At 36.5% G+C, this 26579-nt stretch overlaps 5 protein-coding genes and 1 long non-coding RNA gene across 8 annotated transcripts; 4 read left to right on the top strand and 2 right to left on the bottom strand.

The window, feature by feature from the left end:
* Positions 1 to 69: 69 nt before the first annotated feature.
* On the top strand, positions 70 to 3952 carry LOC147935621 (uncharacterized). Of its 2 annotated transcripts, XR_015571969.1 has the most exons (4): positions 70 to 132; positions 365 to 421; positions 519 to 849; positions 3733 to 3952. It is a non-coding gene; the product is annotated as an uncharacterized LOC147935621 (long non-coding RNA). The 2 variants fall into 2 exon arrangements; XR_015571968.1 differs by lacking the exon at positions 365 to 421.
* A 3872-nt stretch (positions 3953 to 7824) lies between these two features.
* Positions 7825 to 9302, top strand: LOC104727041 (peroxidase 69). The gene is made up of 3 exons (XM_010446037.3): positions 7825 to 8325; positions 8434 to 8593; positions 8719 to 9302. Exons 1-3 carry the CDS (start codon positions 7900 to 7902, stop codon positions 9126 to 9128), a joined length of 996 nt encoding a protein of 331 aa, XP_010444339.1. The 5' UTR covers positions 7825 to 7899; the 3' UTR covers positions 9129 to 9302.
* A 1285-nt stretch (positions 9303 to 10587) lies between these two features.
* On the bottom strand, positions 10588 to 11435 carry LOC109127455 (calcium-permeable cation-selective channel WeiTsing). Its single transcript, XM_019232145.2, has one exon. It carries the CDS (start codon positions 11421 to 11423, stop codon positions 10938 to 10940), a length of 486 nt encoding a protein of 161 aa, XP_019087690.1. The 5' UTR covers positions 11424 to 11435; the 3' UTR covers positions 10588 to 10937.
* A 1117-nt stretch (positions 11436 to 12552) lies between these two features.
* LOC104727040 (uncharacterized) lies at positions 12553 to 14569 on the bottom strand. Its single transcript, XM_010446036.3, has one exon. The coding sequence runs from the start codon at positions 14183 to 14185 to the stop codon at positions 12845 to 12847; it is 1341 nt and encodes a 446-aa protein (XP_010444338.1). The 5' UTR covers positions 14186 to 14569; the 3' UTR covers positions 12553 to 12844.
* A 1367-nt stretch (positions 14570 to 15936) lies between these two features.
* On the top strand, positions 15937 to 17517 carry LOC104727039 (non-specific lipid transfer protein GPI-anchored 31-like). The gene is made up of 3 exons (XM_010446035.3): positions 15937 to 16596; positions 16822 to 16848; positions 17158 to 17517. The coding sequence occupies exons 1-3, from the start codon at positions 16230 to 16232 to the stop codon at positions 17313 to 17315; spliced, it is 552 nt and encodes a 183-aa protein (XP_010444337.2). The 5' UTR covers positions 15937 to 16229; the 3' UTR covers positions 17316 to 17517.
* A 1550-nt stretch (positions 17518 to 19067) lies between these two features.
* Positions 19068 to 26532, top strand: LOC104727038 (phosphatidylinositol 4-kinase beta 1). 2 transcript variants are annotated; one of them, XM_010446032.2, is made up of 16 exons: positions 19068 to 21322; positions 21621 to 21812; positions 21920 to 21968; positions 22492 to 22624; positions 22767 to 23214; positions 23359 to 23442; positions 23538 to 23657; positions 24223 to 24292; positions 24390 to 24487; positions 24625 to 24729; positions 25022 to 25075; positions 25175 to 25318; positions 25413 to 25466; positions 25579 to 25653; positions 25767 to 25850; positions 25969 to 26532. In XM_010446032.2, the coding sequence occupies exons 1-16, from the start codon at positions 19766 to 19768 to the stop codon at positions 26068 to 26070; spliced, it is 3369 nt and encodes a 1122-aa protein (XP_010444334.2). In that variant the 5' UTR covers positions 19068 to 19765; the 3' UTR covers positions 26071 to 26532. The 2 variants fall into 2 exon arrangements, 1 of the variants encoding a protein (XP_010444334.2); XR_015571967.1 differs by having other exon boundaries at positions 19104 to 21322; positions 24625 to 24742.
* Positions 26533 to 26579: the final 47 nt, after the last annotated feature.

Genomic DNA, 26579 nt, shown 5'->3' with positions numbered 1-26579 from the left:
TGACTCAAAAATAGCTTTTGGATTTGAGTATTTGCGCCTTCATAAACTGAACGATTTTTTTTTTTTCCCAAGTGTTGGTGATTGAAATGTTGGGGAACTGAAGCTTCTCATTTCTCTGTACTCACACAACAGGTTAGTATCACTCAACCAATAGTTAAACATTATTATTACACACGAATATTGGTGATTGCTATGTTTTGTCCTTTGAGTCTGATTCGTATAAATAGTGATTAGATTAGTGAGATTTTACACAGTTAGATATTGGTTTAAGAGCATCTGTATGTGTCTGAAGTAGTGCAGTATTGTCTGAATTGTTGCTTAATGTGAGCTTTGTATAATATGTATCTCTATTTTATCTATAAAGGTTAAAATTTATATTATAACATATAATGTTGGACAAGGCATGGGTGCATCTATGCAGGTAAGGAATTATATTTCATAATTAGGTTTTATTTTGGGTTTGGATACTTTAAGATGTTCTTTTAGTTATGATTTTTTTCTTTAATTATCCATTGAAGAGCTGATCCTGGTTATAAAAGTGGAGCTTGGAAATTTGTAAGGGATGTGTCTGCGGCTTTAGGTGACATAGAAATGATAATATGTCCTTGTAAAGACTGTCGTAATGTAGTACGACAGTTAAACAGTGTTGTGGTTGAGCATCTTGTAATAAGAGGGATGGATGAGGCATACAAGGTGCATAGTGATTGGTATCATCATGGAGATGTGAAGTCAGTAGATGAATTTCAAAGTAAACCAACTCAGTGGAATGAGGAAGTTTTTGAGTTATATAAAGCTGCTGAATTTTTTGATCAAGAGTTGGCTTTTAGAGGTGACTTAGCTGACCAACCTGTGGGCGACTTAAGTGAGATTGCAGAGGGTGAGGACCAACAAGAGGATGAGTTCCTTGCAAAGATCCGGGATGCTGAAACCCCACTATACCCTAGCTGTTCAAACCACAGCAAGTTATCGGCTATTGTGACTTTGTTTAGGATTAAGACACATAATGGCTGGTCGGATAAGAGCTTCAATGAACTGCTTCAGACATTGCCAAGCATGTTGCCAGATGGTAATGTCTTTCACACATCATTGTATGATGTCAAGAAATTTTTAAAGAGCTTTCATATGGGATATGAAAAGATCGACGCATGTGTTAATGATTGCTGCCTCTTCAGAAAGAAGTTAAAGAAGCTTGATAAATGTCCCAAATGTAATGCTTCACGGTGGAAGACTAATAAGCGGACTAATGAGGTAAAGAAAGGTGTCCCACAGAAAGTATTAAGATATTTTCCAATTATACCAAGGCTGAAGAGAATGTTCAGATCAGAGGACATGGCTAAGGACTTACGGTGGCATTACACTAACAAGAGCACTGATGGAAAACTTCGACATCCAGTAGATTCTGTTACATGGGCTCAGATGAATGAGAAGTATCCTTCATTTGCAGCTGAAGAAAGGAACATACGGCTTGGGCTGTCCACAGATGGATTTAATCCATTCAACATGAAGAATAGTAATTATAGTAGCTGGCCTGTGCTATTGGTAAACTACAATTTGCCTCCTCACCTTTGTATGAAGAAGGAGAATATAATGTTGACATTATTGATTCCTGGTCCACAACAACCAGGTAATAATATTGATGTCTACCTAGAACCTCTTATTGAGGATTTGAATCATCTGTGGAAGAATGGAGAGCTAACGTATGATGCTTTTAGTAAAAGTACATTTACTCTAAAGGCAATGCTTCTCTGGACCATTAGTGATTTTCCTGCGTATGGAAATCTTGCTGGTTGTAAAGTAAAAGGTAAAATGGGATGTCCTATGTGTGGGAAAAATACTGATAGTATGTGGTTGAAGTTTAGCAGGAAACATGTCTACATGTGTCATAGAAAAGGTTTGGCTCCAACACACAGATATAGGGAAAAGAAGACTTGGTTTGATGGAAAAGTTGAGCATAGGAGAAAGTCAAGAATTTTAACTGGTCATGAAGTTCATCAGAATCTGACATCATATTGTTGGACTACCATGTGTTCTATGTGCCGATATTTAGATGTAACTGGGCAGTAAAAGGTAATGGAGTTAAAGTGGAAGATGAATTTGGCTGAAGGTGAAGGCTATAAATTTGGCTGCAAATAACCAAGAGAGGATGAATTTGAGACCACCAAATATTGGTCCTGTTGATTGGCAAAAATTTGTCAAACTCAAAACTAGTGCTGCATTTAAGGTAATTACTTGTGATTATAATTGTTTAGTAGTTGATTGGTGATTAGTAATTAACATGTTTCATTATTAGGCCGTGAGTGAGAAATATAAAGCAAAAAGAAAGAATCAGATACCTCACACCACTAGTCGTAAAGGGATCAGCAGACTAACAGAAGAAATGGCAAGCATATAAACCAGATGCATTTCTATGGAGACCTGCACAAAAGATCTTTCATATGAAAGAAGCTGTTGGACATATAATCGCATGGCCAACTGATAAGTGTAGACTGGTAGACAACAACATCCAAATGGAAGACATTGCCCCTATGGTATTTATAATTTCTAGCAATGTGTTAGCAATGTATTACCCCTGTCTATAATGCTAATTAATTATATTGGATTTGTTTACTGATTGTGTTTAACAGGGTATACAAGGAAACAAATGTAAACTATTGGATTTGTCTAAGGGTGACGTCATTGTTGCTGAGGGGCGTTGGGAGACACAAGAACCAAGTGCGTTGGTTAACGGAATTCCTCTTGGACCAAAAGCAGTTAAAGTATTTGTGGATTCAGTAAAGCAGCCTGATACATCACTATGGAGACCTACAGCTGAAATGTCATTTCTTGAGGACTGTTTGATGGCTTACGTATCTTGGCCCCTGAGTAAGGTTGATTTTGAAAATCCCTCAACTCCAACTGGTCAGAATGCTACATCACATGCTTCTTTGTCTGCATCAAAGGCCAAGTCTGCAGCCACAGCTTCTAAGTCTGCTACAGAGTCCAAAACTTCAGCAACAGCTTCAAAGGCTGCATCGCAGGCCAAATCTGCATCTATGTCTTCTAAGTCTGCATCTGGTTCTGAGTCTCCTGTTGATGATGCAACGGTCCAATATCACCAATAAAGAATACTTTACCATCACAGTCTCCTCTCAGGAAGTCTCCAGTAAGTGTTTTCATATGTTATGAAGTTGTTTTTGTTAATTATATGATGACTGATGGTTTATATTGTAAACATGGCAGCGCATTAATAAAGTTATTTCCAAAGAGAATAAGAAGTGCAAGTTGATGGATTTAACTGAAAAGAATAGGGTTGTGGCTGAAGGACGATGGGGAACAAATGATCCAGAACATAAGGTTCACTTTACTCGCTTGGGTTCTAATGCAGTTAAAGTGTGGATAGATGTTGTGAAGGTGAAAAATGTAAAAGTTTGGAGGCCATCCGATGAAATAGAGATTATTGAAGATGCACTTAGCTCCTGCATTGCTTGGCCAGAGAACAAGGTCATTATGTCTTAAACTGATGGTTTTATTGTGTAATGTTAAGTACTTGAGATTGCTTGTTTATTTTGGATGTTCTTGAGACTTTGATGGTAAACTGATGTTCTTGAGACTTTTGTTATGTATTTTGGATCTGAGACGTTTATTAATCAGATTTTATGAGATTTTATAAAACAGGTTATGTGTGCTATAATCACATATCAGAAAATGCTATAAAAGTACAGGTAAACGTTATGATAAAAGAATATACCATAGCACAGTAAACAAGATAAAACAGCATTTCGCAACAGCTATATTAGATATGTATAACATAGCACGAAAAATTAAATATTGTATAAATTTTTGCAAAATTATAATCTTGATAATACAGCAGTTTATTAGAGCTATGCTATAAAACTATAACATAGCACGAAAAAACAAATGTTGTATAAATTTTTTCAAAATTATGATCTTGATAATATAGCAATTTCTTAAAGCTATGTTATATTTTTATAACATAGCATACGTAATAAGTGCTATTGTATATGGGGTACATATAATAACAGTGCCCTAAAACAGCGCTCATGAAAACGCTATCAAAGACCTATGATAGCGTTTTTCTCTGGTTAACAATGTGCATATTTGTTGTAGTGCTACGAGTATTATATATATATAAAATTTTATGTACTTATGTTATTACTTGTTAGTTGTTACTACTTACTCGTTAATTACTTCAGTTTAGGTAAGTGATTAATTAACTAACTAAAGCCATCAGCATCTATATTTGTTTTGTATCTCCCCCATGCATGCATAAACCTACTATTGTCCAACGGTTCAAACCTAAAAGATTCTATGGCGGTGAATACTTTAAAAATTTTAATTTTGTTCATCGAATGAATAGTATTACCAGCTAATCCAAAAAAAATAGAGAAACAAATATACCATTCTATATAACAGACGATTTGATAATAGAAAAAGTCAACTATGCCCGTTACATTTTCTGATTTTCATTATCCCTAACCACAAAACGTTCTGACCAAAACTTTGTAAACTATATTATCGCCACGCAATTCATCGAGCTAATCTATGAAGCAATATTTGACCCTAATATATAGAACACACATCACTATATATTGTGGTATCAACTTGTATCGGAGAATTTCCTTTTTAAGCCAATTGATAATTATTTCATCATAAACAATTTGCGTTTAGTGTTTCTTGAAAAGATTTGATCATTTTTCCTAGTATTGTAAAACCCATCAATCAAGTACAAAGTTTGCCAGTTTAGCTAAATGTTCAAAAAGCACTAAGTGATTTGTTCTCCAAAAAAATTAAGATGCTTTTCGTTAATACCATTCACCGTATAGGTACGACTTGAACAAACTTTGATTCTCTTACCAATCATCTACAACTTAAAACCAAGATAGCTTCGCTCAAAGGGAAAAAAAATAAAAATAATCTATATATAATAGCAAACCCACTTTTTTGTGTTAACTTTTAATCCAACGGACGAGATTAGTTACAGTTTTAATCCAACGGTTTAAAATTATTAATCGTGTCTTTTCGTCGCACTCCCATCTTTCAAAAATCACACCTCTTAGTCTTTGCATCTCTTTGTTGTACCTCCTAGTTTCAAAATCACATCCATTAATTTTTACACCTTTTAAATCACACCTCTTAGTCTTTGCATCTCTTTGTTGTATCTCCTGGTTTCAAAAATCACATCCATTAATTTTTACACCTTTTAAATCACACCTCCTAGTCTTTGCATCTCTTTGTTGTACCTCCTGGTTTCAAAAATCACATCTATTAATTTTTCCACCTTTTAAATCACACCTCCTTAGTCTTTGCATCTCTTTGTTGTACCTCATGGTTTCAAAAATACATCCATTAATTTTTACACCTTTTAATTTCACACATTTATGTGTTACACCTCTTTGTTGTACCTCCATGTTTCACATCTATTAATTTTTACACATTTACATTTTTCACCTCTATGTCTTACACCTCTTTGTTTATTATATATAAACTTTTCTTGACTACATAAACAAGTTTCGAACAATTGTTTTCTGAGTACTAAAGAATTGTATTATTGAAGTGTTTTTTAACTTTCAAGCATCAATCTCTAATTCAAGGTAATTTAATATTTTTGCTGCGAATGACCTGTAGTGTTTCTCGATTAGATTATTATTATTGTTAGTCGACACTATTAAGTTCATACATTAATCTTAGTTTTGTTAACTTTTAGTCTCTTCAAAAATTTTAGCCTTTCCGGTTTTCATGTTTTTGCATGGCTAATGTTATTAAGTATGTGTGCCATATTTTTTGCATGGCTAATGTTTTTGATTCTCAATGTGCAGATTTTATTTTTTGACTTTCTGGGAAAACCAAAACCAAGATACGAGAGGCATGATGATATGCAGTGATGCTAGAGCTACAGATAAGCCAAATTTTTTTAACAAACATGGTATAATTATAAGTTTATATATATTCTTATTTTAACCTATTTATTTTTTCTAACAAACATGGTATAAATGTTAATTTTTTTTTGTTTGTAGGATGTCCATTAGATGTTCATGATCCAGGTTAGTTTACATTTTTTGTAAATAAATTTTTTAAAATTTTTAGTTGAATTATAATTTTTTATACTTTCTGGGTATCAAACATTTTGATAATATATAGAAATATTACAAATGAGCATGGAAATAGAGTGCCGAAGAAAAAGCCAGACATACTTGTGACAACACAAAATTAAATTCTAGAAAGCGTAAGCACGACCAAATGACAAATCAAGTTAGAAAGAAAAAATCTACTAAAGGTAACTTATTTAGTCTTTGATGACTTTCTAATCTGTATATACAACTTTTTAAAAACATAATGTATAACAGTCACTTTTAGAGTGATCTGGAATCTGCCAAAAAAAAAAATGCAAGAAATTTATAAAATTAATGTTTAACCTAAAGAAGAGAACATTAAAAGGTGAGATATTATTATCACCTGTTTCACCACATCGACTTCGTTTTCGCTGTGTTTATTGAAAAACATGATGGTACCGATTCATAGACATAAGTGGGAAATCAAATAGAGGGAGATGCAGCCTGGAAGGAGAGTAGCCGACGCGGTGGAATGAGATGGATTGGGAGAGACCAACATAAAATCATATGTTCTATACTTTATTAATTTTCTAAACTTTTGTAGTTTAATTGAATTGCTTTGATTGAATAGCTGATGAGTGTACAAGTTTTGTCTATATGCATTCTTAGTCTGTTACGTCTTGATTTTTTTTCTTTTCCAAAGAGGAATATGTGATTTGAAGCAAATATTACAAATCCATGTATCAAATGTGTTAGTAGGAAATAAGGCAATCAAGATTAACCCATTAAAAGGGAGGAAAGAAGGGGGTCTTTTGACGGAAAACGTGAGACCAACATGCATGTAACTGTGGAAAGCATTATAGCCAAATATATATCTCTAAAAGTTGTAGCTGAAGAATGTGAGTTACTCTATACTAACAAATTAGGTTTGATTGGTCGGTCATATAAAACTTGGTTTTGTATATATCTAAAAGTGAGAAAAAAACATCCACAAGCATAAGTGAAATTTTATATATAGTTAAAAGTAATGTTCATAGTAAATCATTTGTATACAAACTCCACTTGCTTACAGCATCGGAATATTGATTGTGATTTGTGAATCAGTAATCTATGGAAAGAGAAATCGCGTATCAAAGTGAAGGGGAAACAAAACTCAATCCAGCCATCTACTCCGATCCCAATCTTCGACCTTCCTTCGACCAGTGGCATTTAGTATTTTCTCGATACAGTAAATAAACCAAGAGATAAGCAGCCTCGTATGTATTTCGATTGATAATGATCAACAACAAAGACAATTTCTAATAGCGAATTAAGAAAAGATACCAATATATAGCACCATATGGTCGGAGACAAACATAAATGAAATTTTATATATGGTTAAAAGTAATGTTCATAGTAAATCAAGCTCTAAAAAATGTTTACTTTTGTGTGTGACAACATAAAATATAATAACATTGAAATGAATTTTTGGCTTTTTAATCAGCAGAAAGCAATATCAAGAAGTGAAAATGATCAAATTGATTGAGAAAAGAAAGAATTTAGGATGAATTACAAATGTTAAATTTCAATTTAGGATTTCACCTCCCCGTGCGGCAACGCACGGGTCGTTTTCCTAGTGTGTATAATAGATGTTCAATGGACCGACTATTATACACCATTATATATGCAAACTAATCAACTTATAAAATTCCCATAATTCTGCGTCGTGTGCCGAAGTTGCTCGATACAATTGTTATTCCTACGACTTTTTTGCCTATATATACAAACCCTTTAACACCAACATCAAAACACACAACAAATAACAACTTCTATAAAGCACAAAGAGTTTCTTATTTACTAAAAAGAAAAAATGGGTCGTGGTTATAATTTGCTATCCGTTCTAGTAACGTTTTTAGTGTTGGTTGCAGCTGTAACCGCACAAGGGAACCGTGTCTCAAACCGCGGTGGTGGTCGAAGACCGCGAGTTGGGTTTTACGGGAATAGATGCCGAAACGTAGAGTCTATTGTGAGATCGGTGGTTCAGTCTCATGTCCGGTCGAACCCGGCTAATGCACCTGGACTTTTGCGAATGCATTTTCACGATTGCTTTGTCCGTGGCTGTGATGGCTCGATTCTCCTCGCTGGTAACACCTCGGAGAGAACTGCAGGTCCCAACCGTTCATTGAGAGGATTCGAAGTTATTGAAGAGGTTAAGGCTCGGCTTGAGGTTGCTTGTCCTCGAACCGTTTCTTGTGCTGATATTCTCACCCTTGCTACCCGAGACGCCGTCGTTTTGGTAATATACTGAAATTATTAGACCCATTACATATATATCACCTACAATCAAGGATTATATTCTAGTATGGTGCCGTGTTTAACGGTCATTTCATATTGCTTTATGCAGAGCGGTGGGCAAAGCTGGAAAGTGCCATTGGGACGTCTCGACGGCCGAATCTCGCAAGCCTCAGACGTGAACTTGCCCGGACCAAGCGATCCCGTCTCTAAGCAGAAGCAAGACTTCGCTGCTAAAACTCTCAACACATTAGACCTCGTAACTCTTGTTGGTACGTTGTAATTGCACATGATTTAAATGTAACACTTTAGAATTGTATATTCAGAAAACTAATTAGCCGTTAGTTCGTATATTTATATCCTACTAGCTAACTTAGTGAGTTTTGATTATGACCAGGGGGACACACAATAGGAACTGCTGGCTGCGGTCTAGTAAGGGGAAGGTTCTTTAACTTCAACGGGACAGGACAACCTGACCCATCAATCGACCCGAGTTTTGTACCGCTGATTCAGGCTCGATGCCCTCAAAATGGAGGCACCCGAGTTGAGTTAGACGCTGGAAGTGTTGACAGGTTTGACACATCGTTCCTTAGGAACGTGAGGTCAAGTCGCGTGGTTCTCCAATCTGATCTAGTTCTATGGAAGGACACCGAGACCCGAGTAATCATTGAAAGGTTATTAGGCTTACGCCGACCATCCTTGAGGTTCGGAACCGAGTTCGGGAAGTCGATGGTCAAGATGAGTCTCATAGAAGTTAAGACTGGATCAGATGGGGAGATTCGTAGGGTTTGCTCTGCGATTAATTAAGAATAAAAGCACAAATGTGTGGTTTGTTTTTAATTTATGAATTTGTTAACTAATAATCATTTGTTTTATATAATAAGCTTGATATATAGCATTTTGTGGTCGATGGTTACGTTTTGATTTAAGATTGTACTTGTAACAAAGTTGTAGTATATAAAAGTGTTATTTGTTTCTTCACTCGTGTACGGAAGAATGAACGAACTTGTCAAGGCAAAAAAGTGTTGAATATGTTTGATTAATGGAAGCTTATCTATACTCCATCAGTAATGATTAGCAAATTCATAAATTAATCACTAGTTTAGATGTACTTAATTCAAAATATTGGAGTTGATATTTAATTATCTGAAAAGCTTTAAATATTACATGTTGTTGGGTCTATTTTTGAATTAGAGAAGTTAAACCTCTTGTGGATTCCAGATTTCCAGTGAAGTATACAATCGGTAATCATTATCCTAAGTTTGTTATTTTTTAATCGAAAATGCCTAATTAGAAATTGGATTCTTTTATGGTCAAAGAAGAAGAATTTTCTAATAATCATTTATGTAGCAAAATGATGTTTTTGTTGATTAATAATACAAGATTTGGGTGTTTGATTTCTGAATTGCCGTTACGCGCTGTCATATTCAACGCAACATCCCCGCACTTAAAACCGAAACAAAATAACTTATGGGCTATCCAATGTGTGTGAATTAGCTGATTCATAAAAAGGTGGACTATATGAACAACAAAGAATATGCATCATCAAAGTTTTTTGCAAGATATTGGATCGATGGAGAATGATGTTTACGGATCATCAGTTCGATTTTGTGCCAACCTAAATAGGCCATGGCCCATTGTGCTGATAAGTTAGTTAGTCAAAAGAGGTCAACATGATCATAAAATTGACGAATGATAGTAAATTCCTTGCAATACTCTTTACTTCGCTTCAAAATAGTGATGACATCTCTATAAATCATGCATGGCCAAACAAATGAAAATTTTGGGCTTTTAGTGTTCCATTAGTTATTGGCCTTTTCTCGATTTGGGCTCCTTTTTTGTTTTGCTTTGCAGTTCTTGTACCACACATATTTTTGCAGATCAAATACGATTCACGTAGACACAAAGGATAAAAAGGATAAGACAAACATATTATTTGGAGCACACCAAAAAAAAAAGACAAAAAGAGAAAACTATTGTTTTGATAAATAAGTTGTTTTTTTTTTTTGGTAAAATTTTGATAAACAAGTTATACGCTAAGAAATAAAAATAAACATTTTTAGTCCAACTTTTAACATAAACAAAAAGTGGATTAGGTCTTGGTTGCTGGATCGTATTGACATGGAGCGTCAAGGTCTTGAGTGAGGCTCTGTTTTTTCTCTCTTATTTGTAATTCTGTTTCTGTACTCCTTTCATTTTAATAAAGTCATCCAGTGTAAAAAAAAAAAAGAAAAAAAAAGTGGACTTTTTACTGAAAAGTCCAACGTTCATGAAACACTTCAACAACATATATTCACTCACGAGAACCGACTACAGAAGAGAAACCAATGTTCATGAAACAAAGGAAACTCGGATCCACCTTGAGAAGAATCATCAACGAACCCAGAGAAAATGAATCGTAACAAACTTTTTACAACTTTCAGATATTTTGTAAATGAAATGTTTTTGTTCTTAAGTAAATGCATCGTTTGTTGCGGCTAATCGTGGCCGTTGACTCTACTTTTCACCACCGTCCACGTGTCGGCTTCTTATTTGTACCAAATCAACTAGAAAAACTGATAATATGTTTTACTGATTTAACCGTGGCCTTTTTCTAGATCCGCCCCCTACACAACCCTACACCGTCATCACTCGCGGGGTTGTTAGCTCGACTTCCCCCGATGAATTTGCTCGCGGATTTTTGAGTTCTCGGAAAGCGATGTACAGTACCGTGGAAAGCCAAACAAGCCAGACGGGAGCAACGATAAGAGAAAAGATGGGAGAAATAACAGATACGAGCAAGAGAGGTGCGAGTGAGCCAAATAGATGGCTAATATGTCCCACGAGCATACGAAACCAACGGCTGCGGAGCTTGATCTCGTAGATACGAAGAAGGGCGTAGATTAATATGAGAACCCAGTAACAGAGGAAAGTGGTTCGATAAGTTTCGAACAAGACAAATGCAGAGGAAGTTGTATTGGCTCCGGCAGCAGATGGGTCGCCGAGCTGGAGAAACCCAAGAACTACAGTGTTCATTGACACCATGAACTTGTGCACTGCATCGGAGTATAACTCATAATTTTGCTCCTCCTCTCCAGACCTCTGAACGGTTGTAGTCGCCATACTGTTTAATCTTCCCTTTCTTCTCCTCTGGGATTTGTCTGTTTTTATAAACATTTTGTTGGAAAAGTCACAGTTAATCCGACGTAGTCAACGAATCCAGCACTTGTGAGGATTTCTTTCTCAACAGGGACAGCTTATTTTTAACATCTACTACATAAGTCATTTTCAATCATCTTGATATTTTTAACATCTACTACATAAGTCATTTTCAATCGTTCCTCTGCTTGTTTTTATACCCAAGATCAGTATAAAAGATGTCCCGTCATTTTCAATCATCTTCACAATTTTATTTTGTAGCTAATCCTTCCATCCTAACTGATTTAACTGATTTTATTGAAAAATATAAATAAAAATAAAATATTGTTAAGTGGAAAATAAAAGTTTTACCCACTAGATTTTAACAAGAACTGGAAAAACAATGAAAGCTTGCCAAAAATAAAATAAAAAAAGGCATAAATATGTTTAATCGCCTTTCGTGGAAATACTTTGAGCATTACAATATCGCGCCTTCCGTGGAAATACTTTGAGCATTACAATATCGCGCCTTCCGTGGAAATACTTTGAGCATTACAAGTGTTCGTTAACACACGTAACCGAAAAAGTCTTTAATAAACAACTCGAGCATTACAAGTTTACAACAATGTGAAACCATGGTTTATAAAAAGGCATGCTTCGTTTTTCTTTTTTTTTCCCCCCGTCAAAGAAGCTAGGATTCATTTATGTCATCCAATTTTGAAAAGTATATGTTCATGCCTTTACGTAGGCATCGCCCAAACAAATGAACATTTTGTACTACAAAAAAAATAGTAATGACATCTCCAAATTATGCATGGCCCAAACAAATGAACATTTTGGGCTTCTAGGGTTCCATTAGTTATTGGCCTTTTCTAGATTTGGGCTCCTTTTTGTTTTGTTTTACATATTAGTATATTACAGATATTTTGCAGATCAAATGTTAAGTTTGATTTCTTACCGTAGCCCAAATTTTAACAAATCACAACAAAACGTAAGAAAAACAAAGAGTGGAATTTTTTTGGTTTACTAACGGAAGACGAACAGTGTATTCCAGAATTTGATTAGTGAAATTTAAGATTTAAAAACTCTAAAAAAAAAAAAACAATCCAAGCAATTTTACCACAACCGCAAATTAAGATCATCCTTGTTCAACTAAGATCATACAAGTACAACACTAAGACCATTCACCACCACAAACTTCTCTAACCCAAACCAATTAATCCTCGGAAAGTCTTAAAACAACTCAAGTATCACAACAATGAGAAACCACAAAGATTCTTCTTCTACATCAATCTGCAAATTTTTCATTTTGTCCCCTCACATGTTTCAAATTCAACTATACATCATCATAACATAACCTACACAAACCAAAAACAATTTTCAGGTTTAAAAGAAACACTAGACACTCACTTTGATGCCAGAAGAATCTCGGGTTTTTTCGCCTTGCTTGGCGTGTTAACATTCGAGGAACCACCATTAACAGTCTCTGCAGCTACGGTCTTTGCAGCAGCAGTTCGTGCGCTTGTATCGAGGTTAACTAAACTCCTTGTAGCTAAAATCGCCTGCGGATTCAAATCATGAGATGCTCTTGCGTACAATGATCTCACTGCATTGGAAGCTGCATCTTTGACATCTCCAGTACTCAACGGACTAAGCAAGCAATGTCCTAGAATCCTTAACGTAGGTTGAAACAGCTCCCATGGAAGTGGAATCCTCACTCCTCTTCCTCCAACGCCATCAGAGCTGCTAGAGTGTTCTTCGTTCTCTCTGATTGCTAATCTATCAAAATACTCTTCTATCTCAAGGCTACGTCCACTACTACCATTGAACGAGGATGAATCTCCGAAACCATTGGTCAGTGCTAAGACTTTGTCTTCGTCTCCATCGATCTTTTCTTTGCAATCGCAGTCTTGACCTGCCCAATCAGCAGAGAATTTACAGAATTCTAGCTTAGACCAAGCAGGCATCTGTGAGATCTCTTTGAAATAGCATTGTAGTCCCACGCCAACGATGCTAGCTCGCTTAGTTGACTTAACCGCGATCTGAGGCTCAAGCTGCGGAGACAAGACTCCGACGGAGGCCGTTGGATTAGAATCACGCGATCTGTCATTTCGCGGTGAATGGTAAAGAGATGGCTGAGAGAGATCTGGGATGTGTACGAGTATAGGTTTACCTCCGCGAGATTTAACCTCGGCGGCGAAGATTGCGAGAAGCACAGCTTCGAATCCGGAGAGAGACGGAAGAGACGACGAATCTATGGAATGAATTCGAGATAAGTACATTCCGACGAGTAAGGGGAGGAACGATAAGACGACGAGACGAAGCGGTGGATCAGAGGAGAGGTAGGTTTCGTATAGCCATTGACAAAGCGGATCAGATCCAGAACCAGAAGCTGGATTACAAAGAGAAGACGAGATCCACGAGTAAGCAGCGCGAGAAGAGAGCAACGATAGCGCCGGCCGATCGGAATCAGCCAGAGAAGAGATCGGAGTTACGTCGCCGTTTTCCGAGTGAGAATCGCCGGAGAGGAGAGATGAGAGAGAGAGGATGCGTGAGCGTTGCTTGGAAACTGACTCCCACCAAGAATGCATCGGATCTCGATCGGCGGCAGCGGAGGGGGAGATTCCTGAGACGGCAGCGGCGGAAGCGCTTGGTGTGGTAACGGATTTGAAACGGTGAGGAGTGGAGGAAGAGGTTGAGGACGATGGAGAAGGTGAGCCGCCGAGAGGCTTTACGGAGAAGTCCATGGGAAATTGGGGTTTGACTTGGGTGGGGAGACAAAAGGGAAAGTTTCAGCTAGATTCTAGCAAACCGATTAACTAGGATGATCGAAATAATTTGTTTTTTTACAACAAATTAGGATCACTGTAATACAATTTGTTTCTTATGGGGCTAGTTTCGAAAGATGATAGAAGTTATGGGGTGGTTTTATTATTTTTTTCTCTACAAGGTCAGGTTTGGTGGGCTTCGAGTTCTGGCCCAGTTTTTAATAAGAAAAATAAAATAAAAAATAGTTACCGTCAGTATTGCTTGAAGTCGGTAGGTAGCTTTCTTTACGATCCGATTCTGTGATCTTTACACGTCGACCGGATTCTTTTTTATTTCATTTTCGGGAATAAGATTTGTTGCTTTTAACATACAATGGTAAATCATCCTCGATTTAAAATACAAATGCATGTGTACGGCAAACGGATTCAGGAGTAAGTTGTACACCATATGCCATTTATAATTATCTCTACCTTCCAAACTCATGTTCAAGAAATAACTTACTTTTCTATGTAGGTGAATCGTGGAAGCTAAATATAGTATTTATCTTCTTCTTTTCTTTACGCTTCTTTTACTTGTGGACATTATACGTTATCAACATAAAAGCAATATTGACATGCTACAATTAAGTATTTGCATTCAGATTCAACTAGTTTCAATGACTTTGTTATGTCGGCAGTTTAAGGAAATTGAATGATACACAAATCATTTCACTATTTACATAGAGTCAATGGCTTATCGATCGATCCACAACCACATAGAAGTTAAAAAATACTACCAAACATTAAAGAAGGGTTTTGAAAATAAAAACATTTCCTTAAATGATGATTGGTATTTTCAATATTGACCACAGAAATTAAAATTGATTTCTCGATATCAATTGTATATACAGTTGATTACTCTATTGAGTGTTTTGTTTTTAGAAAATACCCAACTTTTTGACACTAGTGTAATTAGTTTGGAATCCCTATAATTGTTAGAAATTTATACACCGCAAATTTCGGCTATAAAGGAAAGGAAGCCAATGAACAAGAACTCGGAGGTGCGTTCATAATTATATTAGCTGTATGTAGTCTGAACAAGTAGGCCTCGACATTCAGACATCCGTTTGGGTTTGGATTGGGTATTTCGGATTTTCGAGTTTTCAGATTTAGAGATATAGGACTGTTCAGTTATTTTTAAACTTCAGGTTCGGATCGGATTCGGTTAGGGTCTTTTGGGTTCAAATTCAGATTATCCAAAGTTTACAAAACTCAAAATTTTAGTATCTAATTTAATCTAAATTATTCAATAATACGCAATATATCTGAAAATTTAGAGTATTTTTACCCAAATTTACTAATAAACAGTTTAAATACTTCAAATTATCAAAAATATCTAAAAATATGAATATTTTGAACACTTATATTATTAATATTATAAACATTACTAATATATTACAACTATATATTAGTAATGTGGATATATTCGGATACCCGTTCGGATTTCGGTTTAGATCGGATTCGGATTTGGGTTTTCGGATTTAGAGATTTATAACCTGTTCGGGTATTTTACAATTTCGAATACGGATTCAGATCAGGTTTTTTGGATCAGATTCGGATTGGATCTTTGAATCTGAGTATTTTGCCCACGCCTATCTGAACGCCAATAATTTTGTTCTTAGTAAATGAAAATAAGAATCTAATCAAATTTCCAAATTAGTTTTAAGAAAATAAATATTAGTATAAAGAAAAAAGAAAGAAAGCAGAGGAAAGATGAAAGGGCAGGTCTCTTCGTAAAAGACCCCACGATCACGCATCCATATGAAAATGCATGACACGTATACCTAAACGTCACCGTTTTTGCACATTACCCCAAACCCTTGAACCGACCTACACTACATATTACTTCTTCTTCCTCTTCACTCTTTCCACTTCCCACCATTAAAAAACTTCCCTCTCTCTCTCTCTTTCTCTGAACTCTCTCCTCAGAAACTCAAAAGAGCAAAAAGAGAGAAGAAGAAGAAGAAGAAACAAATCCCACACAATGGCCGTTACACTGTCCTCCACCGTGACACCTCTCCTTCTCGCCGTCCTTCTTCTGTCTCTCTCATCCGTCTCAGTTCTCAGCGCATCTCACCACCATGCGGCCGCGCCGGCTCCTTCTGTTGACTGTTCGACTATCATACTCAACATGGCTGACTGTTTATCCTTTGTTACGAGCGGAGGCACGGTGATGAAACCGGAAGGTACTTGCTGCTCAGGGCTTAAGACGGTGCTCAAGACTGACGCTGAGTGTCTCTGTGAAGCGTTTAAGAGCAGTGCTTCTCTTGGAGTTACTTTGAACATCACTAAGGCTTCTACTCTTCCTGCCGCATGCAAGCTTCACGCTCCTTCCATTGCTAACTGTGGATGTAAGATCTACTCTTTTCTTTCACTTGTTTCTCTTTCGATTCCGTGGATCTCAAAAAAATTTTGAGCGGTTTCTTAGATCTACATTTTTTCAGTTAAATTAAGTAAATGTTTTTGTGTTTTCTTTTTAAACCTATTTAAAGATTGGTTTTTGAATATATATATACATATACTTTTGTGTCATTGACTAATCTACTTACAATTCTTTTTTGTTGTTGTTCTTGCAGTGTCTGTTGCTCCTACTGTTGCTCCAGGTATTTTGTATTTCTTCTTTATTGATTTTAATTTTTTTTTGTTTCTTAATTTAGTCTTTAATTTTTGTCTCATGCAATTCTTTGCTTTATTGTATTTTTAAATTTCAATTTGAAATGATTTTTTAAAACTGTCGATTGTTTTGATATTCTGGGTTTTTGCTTGGAGCTTTCAAATGTTTAATGTAGACATGATCCCAAAAAGCATATAGTTTGTGTGGATGTGGTGAAACCCTTTTTTTGTTAAAAAAAAAAAAAGGATTCCAACTTTTTATGAGTTTTAAGTTCGTAATTTGGAACCAAAATTTTCAGGTCTAGCTCCAGGAGCAGCTGCTGCTGCTGGACCTGACTCAGCCGGAACTCTAGCTCCAAACCCGTCTCCAGGGAACGACGGATCTTCTTTGATTCCGATCTCGATCACAACCCTATTCAGCGCCGTATTGTTCGTATTGTTCTCCTTTAGTATGTAAAGAACCTGAGCCATTTTCACCAGTTAGTTTTGGCTGTATGAAATTGGTTTTAGGGTCTTTTTAGAGTTAAACTATGTGTGTGTTTTTGGAGTGTTCTGTTTTGGGACCATTTCGGTTTCTCTGTTACTCTTTTAGTTTATGTTATTACTTTGTCGCCCACATTGGTCCTAATTTTTATTCGACTTATCGGTTATTATTATTATCCCTCACTCGTTTTATTCTCTCTCTCTTTGTAGTAATCCTAGAAATAAAAATTACCTATGGTTGTTTACAAGCAGTATTCTTAAGAAGCTTAACTTGTTGGATGAATCATGGATGATGTAAATTATGATAAATTATAGTTGCAAAAGAAAACAAATCTTAGGATGATATCATTACACTTTATTCTGTGATTCTACTCAAAAATTTTAAACAGAAACAAAATTTCAAGAAATCTAAGTTGGACAAATTAATATTAAGACAAACGACTACGTCTTTTTTAAGGTGTTGTAATGTCAAACTTAAGTAATTATATTTTTTATTTAAACTTTTTTTTTCTAATTAAAACTATAATGACGTCATTTTAGTAAATGAAAATTGGAATTTTGTTTAAAAAAGGTTTATGCAAGGCCATCACTTACTAAACTTCCCTTAAACAGGCTTTTTCACACCTTATGAAATAAGTATCTGTCTGTAACGATATGGTCCACGCCTAGCACATATATACCGTCACTCAGAACCGTATGTCCCAAAATATGTTCAAAAGTTCCATATTTCTTTTTCTTACTGCGCAGTTTGACTATTGTACCATTTCCAACTGTATTCTATCGAACGAGTAGAAAATATCTCTAAGCCAAACGCATCAGTTAAATGTTTTGCCAAAATGCATGATCCTTCCCCTATCATCTGTTTCTAATTGTGTATCTAGTTTGTATAAGTTTCAGCATCCAACCCAGACATGAAACTTTTCCTTCAAAAGCCTCATAGGGACACTGCATTATGCCAAAAATTGGTCACATATGGTCACATCACATTTTTTCCCTTAAGAGCATTTAGGACATATATATGCAGAGATGGATTTGTAAGGGCCCCTAAAGCCTAAACCATGTTCTTGAATTTACATGATGACGATAGATTTTTCGGTATTTTAAGTGTGTTACTGGGGCTACGCCACCTACTGCCATGGCCCATGGGCTACTTAATATATCTCAACAGATAAACTATGATCAGTTGTATGATATGAGGGTAAGAGAGGTTGGTGATCTAGTTGATGATCACATTGTATAGAATCAGTGAATCACAAAACAAAATTAGTGTAGTGTTGTAAATATACCTGAATTACCTATCCGGGTAATTTTGTAAATCTGAAATCGTTTTTTTTTTTAAATAAATTAAATCTGATGTAAGGGAAAACAAAATGTTACGTGACATCGTGGAAAAAGAATATTATGTTTTTTTTTACTTCCATTTTCTTCATGTAATTAAATTAATTACTAATGATTAGCTTTTTTATCAAATTCAAGATTCAAAAAATCAATCAATGTTAATGATAAAATCAACTGTCGATGAAAATTACTAATCTGTCGGAAAGTGTCCGTCGTGGACAAATCACGTTTATATTTCTCCCCCACGAAGATTTTTAACTAATTTTTATGATCGCGTGGACTTTCCAGCGCACGTTAGATCACCTCCCTTCGCCATTTTTTAAAAATAATTAAATTTAAAATAGTACGTATTATATTACTCCTACGAATTTACTAAAGACCAAAAATTAAATTAATTAAAAAAACTCAAAAAGTTTTAAAAAATAACAATTTCAAAGTGTTGCGAATAATAATAATAATAATTACTTTCCCCTCTCTCTCTCTCTCTCTCTCTCTCTCTCTCTCTCTCTCTCTCTCTTTGTCTGCCACCAACAGCCGAGGACGACGACCGTATCCACCACAAACCGCTTCCGGCTGAGACGACGGCGATCTACTCCGGCCGGTTATGCTAACTTGATTCTGCTTCAAATTTTATTTGAAATTTCCAAGCGGAGAATCTCGTGGAGCAGGAAGAACGGGATTATCCTTTGATATAAGCTGATCGCTTGGTTCTTTTCCTGAGATTTAGTTTTTGGTTTCTGGGAAAAAATTTCCGATCGCCTTCGGTTTTCGGCGATTGGATTGAGTAGGATACGAGGAATCTCTGTCTGCTGTGTTTTTAATCTTCTTCTTCGCGATTTAGGTTTGCTAGCGTCGGAGAGTTTAGCTTCGTAAAGCCAAAATTCGTCGATATAGGGCCATTGGGATTTTGAGCTTTTGGAGGTTACGTAAAGGTCTATTAGTTTTTTTTTTGAGTTAAGGTTTTACGATTCCATCCTAGGGTTTAGTTATCGTGGAGAGGCTTCTTTTATTTGGTTCGGATTTTGTCCTGGATCCGTCTTCTCGACGGATGATTTACGTCTGTGAGCTTGGCCTTACCTGATCAGGATGCCTATGGGACGGTTTCTATCTCTGGTCCGAGGAGACTCGGCTGAGTCACCTCGTGAGATTACCTCGCACAGTAATATCATCGGCGATACCGGTTCTAATGGTTGGCTCATTAGGTTTTTCGATTCTGCCTTCTTCTGTGAGTGGATTGCAGTTAGTTATCTGTACAAGCACCCACATGCTGGTGTTAGGGATTACTTATGCAATAGGATGTATACCCTTCCCTTATCTGGTATCGAGAGTTATCTGTTCCAGATTTGTTACATGATGGTGCACAAACCAAGCCCATCTCTTGATAAGTTTGTTATAGACATCTGTGCCAAGTCACTGAAAATCGCACTCAAAGTGCATTGGTTTTTGTTGGCTGAGCTGGAGGACTCTGACGATAATGAAGGCATCAGCAGGATTCAAGAGAAGTGTCAAATTGCAGCTACTTTGATGGGTGAGTGGTCTCCTCTTATGCGTCCCCAGAACGATGTCTCAACCCCTGGGAGCAAGAATCAGGTCCTAAATAGACTTTTGTCGTCAAAACAGAAGCTCTTCTCGTTAACGTTATCTCCTCCCACCCAGAAGTCTTTGTCATTCTCACCTTCGTCAGGGACCAACGTACTGGATGATGGTAGTCAGTTACCTTCCGAGGACAATAAGATTTTTAAGAAGCTTATCCCAAGTCCTAAAGTCAGAGATGCTTTAATGTTTAGAAAGTCAGTTGACAAAGATGATGAAGAGAGTGAAAAGGAAGGATTCTTCAAGAGGCTCATGAGGGACAACAAAGGTGAGGCTGATGAACCAATACCTAACTCAGAGGGTTTCTTTAAGCGCCTTTTGAAAGACAATAAATCAGAAGATGAGGACATAACAAACAGTTCCGAGGGGTTCTTCAAGAGGCTCTTGAGTAGTAAAGGAGAAACTGAGGAATTGACATCGAGTTCAGATGGGCTTTTTAAGAGATTGTTACGAGATAATAAGGGAGATGAAGAGGAATTGGGTGTAAATTCAGACAGTTTCTTCAAGAGGTTGTTACGGGAGAGTAAAAACGAGGACGAGGAGTCAAACCCAAACTCAGAAGGTTTTTTTAAGAAACTATTCCGTGACAGCAAACCAGAGGAAGACAAAGTTCCTAAAGAAGTGGATGATGAGGACAAGGATGGGTTCCTTAAGAAACTTTTCAGGGAAAAAAATGATGACAAGAGACCTGGTAGTGAAAAGAATGAAACCAATGGAACAGTGGATGCCGATAAGAAATCTGGTGAAGAGGATGAGAGAGAGGGTTTTTTTAAAAAGTTCTTTAAGGAAAAATCTGATGACAAGAAAGACATTATCAAGGCCGATGATGGGAATGAAAGCGACGGTGATGAATCTCCAGAGTTTTCTCTGTTCAAAAGATTATTCCGTATACATCCCGAAGATGCAAAGCCTGCTGCAGAAAATGAACATAGCAGCAATGGCTTAGTTGAAAGCAGTCCTGGGACAGAAAACTTTTTCCGCAAGTTGTTTAGAGATCGTGACCAATCTGTTGAAGATTCTGAACTGTTTGGATCTAAGAAACACAAGGAGGTATGCCTCTTTATTTGACTTGGTCTTTTGTGTTTCTGTTTTATTGCAGACACTGTTTACATTTGCACTGTTTTGACATTCGCTTTTCATTCGATCCATATCTTCAGATTGTTTGTCAAGATTCTTGTAGGGAACAATCCTATATCTCTACTTCTTAAGAATTTTACTTGACACAAATGTTGGGTGAAACAGGGTGGTTGTTCGACTTCAGTTGATTAGTTATCTATGATGGGCATATTTTCTTCCCATATGTGCTTGATTCATCTCATACCAATGTTTCTTATTATTACCATTGCAGAAACGTCCAGGCTCACCCAAACAGCGGGATGATACTCCATCTGGTAAGCCCCCGCTACCAAACAATACTGCATCACAGTTCAGGAAAGGGGCTTACCACGAGTCGTTGGAGTTTGTACAAGCTTTGTGTGAAACATCATATGGTTTGGTTGATATCTTTCCCATAGAAGATAGGAAGATTGCTCTTCGGGAGGTGATCCTTTCCACCTGACTTTCTCATATTGATTATTAAGTTTGAGGTGTCAAATTCTATCTTTGTAGCAGTTAATTAAATTTTATATTTCTTTTGTTTGGTTTTAGTCTCTTGCAGAGATCAACTTTCATTTATCGGAAGCTGAAACCACTGGAGGTATTTCTCTGAAATTAGAGTTATTCTTTGGGGGTTTACTTTATTTGTGTAGTTCAATTATTGAGCCGGCATACATTAGTCTGGTCATGTATGCTTTCTCTGAGATAGTATTTGAACTTTTCTTGCTCTGTTTATGTTGCTGAGAGCTAAATCATGTTACTTGTCTTAAAAAAAACTAGTATGTCGTATATCATTTTTCGTTGCATACATGAGTCCGATGTTGGTCAGTGTTTTCACTGACTAGGTTTTCAGAACATACTGCAGTCTAAGAATATATTTATTTTATTCTTGTCTCTTTTTCATCATTTATTTTCCTCTCTTGTATACGATTTTCTTTGGACTTGTGTTTTCTTTCGTGAGAGAATAATGTGGTCCAATCTTTTTGGCGTCTAAAGATTAGCGTTTTAAAGGATTATTGGAATCTTAATTTTATTTTTGTCATTTTCTGTTGTGGTAAAATGGTTTTGTTATCAGATACGAAATTTAAATTCATAATTTAAAAAAAATTCAAATAATCTTCCAGGAATTTGTTTTCCAATGGGGAGAGGAGTTTATCGCGTGGTCCATATTCCTGAAGACGAATGCATTCTTTTGAATTCTAGGGAAAAGGCACCATATATGATCTCAGTAGAAGTTTTGAAAGCGGAAACACCCAGGTAAATATAATGTTCTTACCAATTTACTGCTTTTAACAGGAAGTTACCTTCTTTTCTGTATCCCTTAATCATAATAAATGTAAAACTTTTCATAATAACACTACCCCATTGTTCTTTTTGTTTCTGATACTTGTTGCGGCAGTGCTAAGGATACCTCTAACTCCCAGAAGCTTTCTAAAGGGGGCATTCCATTGGCAAACGGTGACGCCTTTTTGCAAAAACCTCCTCCATGGGCTTATCCACTATGGACTACGCAAGAAGTTTATCGCAACAGTGCTGACCGAATGTCGTTGTCCACTGCCCAAGCAATTGATCAAGCAATGACTCCTAAGTCAGAGGTGAAGGCGAAACTTGTCAGTGTAAGTCTCTCAGTGGAGAATCGTACTTCAGCTCTTGACTCATTGAGCGATTCACTTGATGATGTCATGGCTGAGGCCCAAAGGACGGGGCTGAGCACTGATCTTGAATGGGTAAGGGTGGTTGTGACGGCTGACCCAGGACTTAGAATGGAAGGCATTCCTGATCCATCAGCCCCACGTAAAAAGGAACATCGTCGTGTTCCAAGTACTGTTGCCATGGAGGAAGTAAGGGTGAGTGTTTCCGACATGCTTTGCACTTCATTTTCTTATTTAGGCGTCCATGGTAAGAAAAAGTCAAGATATTGAAATTGTATGTGTTCTGTTTTGTGTTGTTTCTCTACCTGTCATTAATCCTTAAATAAACCACTTATGCAGGCTGCTGCAGCGAAGGGAGAGGCACCTCCAGGCCTTCCACTTAAAGGGGCTGGTCAGGAGGATTCATCGGATGCACAACCAAGGGTGAATGCATATTTAACATAATATAGATCATCCTCTTCTTTTTCCTGTTTTAAATGTTGAACCTTATTTATTTATGTTTTGTGTTCTTTTAACAGGCCAACGGTGGAATGCTGAAAGAAGGTGATGCCTTATCAGGTGAACTTTGGGAGGGAAAGCGAGACAGAATTTGTAAAGCTTCAATATATGGAAAATTGCCTGGTTGGGACCTGCGTTCTGTAAGTGCTACAAAAATCCAAACCATTCATCGTTTTTACTTCTGTTGCCAAATGGGTATAATCCTCTAAGTTAAGTTCTTCTGTTGATGAAATAGAATCTGTATATGTTTTGGGCCCTGAAGGCCTCAATTAGTTTGATATAGTACCCAACGGTTTCTGTTTGTCTAAAGGACTGTAATTTGTGATTCCAGAATGTCTATTAAGGAATATTAAGGTCTAGTGTGATCTCGATTTTAGTGAAAAATACCTATGGACTATTTGACACTCATCCGTTCTTTTTGATCATAGCATTTTTCTCTTCTAAGCCTGCAACAATGTAGAGATCAAAGTTATGACTGATGCATGAGTCTATGATAACTTTCTGAGAGACATTGCTTATGATACGCGTTTTGCCTTTTGCTCTCTTTCCGGCTGAATTTTGTGTTTGATAACATTGAAAAGCTGATACCAAAGATGTTAGATACGTTCCATGCTTAATCTTTATTGAAATGTGTCCTTGTGTGTTGACCATTTTTCCAAATGCTATTCTTTCTATCTCTATTATTAAGTAGCTAGATTTTCGCAGATTATTGTGAAGAGCGGTGACGACTGTAGGCAGGAACATCTTGCTGTGCAACTCATTTCTCACTTTTATGGTAGGTGATACTTTTTTACATCTACCAGTATCTTAATATCCTATTTCTTAGTGTACTTACTTATCCTTGTAAAGTAACTGTTTCGTTCATGTGCTAGATATATTCCAGGAAGCAGGTCTACCCCTCTGGTTACGTCCTTATGAAGTCTTGGTTACATCTTCTTATACTGCCCTTATAGAAACAATTCCAGATACGGTAATTGTGTAAACCAGAACTCTATAATTGTACTAGCAACAAAGTTTCTGCATATCTGTTTTGTTGCTACGTTTTATCCTGTAATCAATCCTTTTACATTGAAAGCGCATATAAAAGGTACCAAATTTTTCCTGTAGGCTTCTATTCATTCCATCAAAAGTAGATATCCCAACATAACGAGCCTACGTGATTTCTTTGTTGCAAAGTATAAAGAAAACTCTCCGAGTTTTAAGCTCGCCCAGGTATGTACTGCTGGTAGGTCTTAATAGTTTTATTCAACCAGAACGTTGGTTACAGGAAATTGCTTGATTTCAGTATGTTAAACATGTTATTGTGAAACGGGAGAAGTGCCGAAATTACAGAAATTGCATTCTCTTGAGAATATACTTTGCATTTGATTTTCAAAATAGTTTCTTTCTGAATTATTTTCAACGAAGCTGCTTGGTTGAAACTTTGAGGATTATGTGCATAACTACCAACTTGTGCCTGATGCCATGTTGTGTATATAACCTTCTGAAATGGCTTCTTATGCAGAGGAATTTTGTCGAGAGTATGGCCGGATATTCTTTGGTCTGTTACCTTCTGCAGGTAAATTGGGTTTATTCGCTCTGATGCCATTGTTTTGTTTCAAGGATAGCATGCTTTGACATTTCATTTTATTGCTTTTGTCCCCCTGGTTCCTTTTAGGTAAAAGATCGTCATAATGGAAATCTTCTCTTGGATGAAGAGGGTCACATTATACACATTGATTTCGGTTTTATGCTTTCAAATTCTCCGGGTGGCGTAAACTTTGAGAGTGCCCCGTTTAAGTTAACTCGTGAACTTCTTGAGGTAAAACACTTCAAAGTTCTTTTAGTCATGTTTCCTTCTGCGAAGCAGTTGAATCCTTAAGTCTAAATTTACAAAAAAAACTTCTCACATCCAGGTCATGGACTCTGATGCTGACGGGGTTCCAAGTGAGTTCTTTGACTATTTCAAGGTATCCCCATGGCTTGTCCTCTCACCTTTCACATTTAAGTCACTTAAGACGACTTTTTCAATCTATAGCAGTTATGTGAAATCGCACTTAATTTTCATATCTTCCTAATTAGGTGCTATGCATTCAAGGATTCCTTACATGTAGAAAGCACGCGGAACGGATTATTCTCTTAGTTGAAATGTTACAGGTTCATATTCTCTTTAGTTTCTTTTTACTAACCAGAATCAGTTATAAATTATATGGTAGCAAAGCCTAATTATTTACCTTGTGAATTACATGTACTGGTGTTGTTTCTATCAGGATTCGGGTTTCCCTTGCTTCAAAGGTGGTCCACGAACCATTCAGAACTTAAGAAAACGGTTCCATCTAAGTTTAACTGAAGAGGTAAGTGTTTTTTAATCTCCTTGGAAGAAATATACATAACTGTATCACATGGATCCGCTACAGTTTCCTCATTCGTTTGTTTGTTTCTTTATTTTGTTTTGGGGGATCACAAAACCAGCAATGTGTCTCTTTGGTGCTCTCTCTCATTAGCAGTAGCTTAGATGCTTGGCGGACACGGCAATATGATTACTACCAACGGGTCTTAAATGGAATATTGTGATGTTCCAAATTAGGGTAAAAAAACTCGCAGCATACGATTTGTCTGTTGGGTTAGCTCATAAAACGATATGTTTTTTTCTGAGGAACCCATTTCATAGTAGCAATCAGAATCCTTCCAAAGGCAGAAGAAGAGATGCCTGAAGAGAGAGAGATTGAACGTGAAAGAAGAAACCGGTAACACGTAGAAGAGAAGTCTACAAGTTTGTGTACAGAAGAATATGATTTTTGCAGAGGTTTGATTGTTATCTTACTTGCTCTACTTGTAGGGGAAAAGAAGGCAAAAAGCCTGAAATTTTCTTCCTCTCCCAAAAAGCTCAAAACAAAACCCTTTTACAGAGGACAAAAAAAAGGGTAACGTTTTGTTTTTAAATTTGTTCTAGTCAAAACGGATGATTGTGATCTTATTGTATAAATTGTGTATCTTTTCTTTTTCTTTGTTAAAATTAGAGTCTTAGCAAGAAAACGAAACAGAACATATATATATATATACTCATCTTTTTCGTTTTCATA

The sequence above is a fragment of the Camelina sativa genome, chromosome 11 (assembly GCF_030686135.1).
Source record: "Camelina sativa cultivar CO46 ecotype springtype chromosome 11, ASM3068613v1".
In the NCBI taxonomy this organism is placed as follows: domain Eukaryota; kingdom Viridiplantae; phylum Streptophyta; class Magnoliopsida; order Brassicales; family Brassicaceae; genus Camelina; species Camelina sativa.
This window is presented reverse-complemented; position numbering and strand designations above follow the sequence as displayed.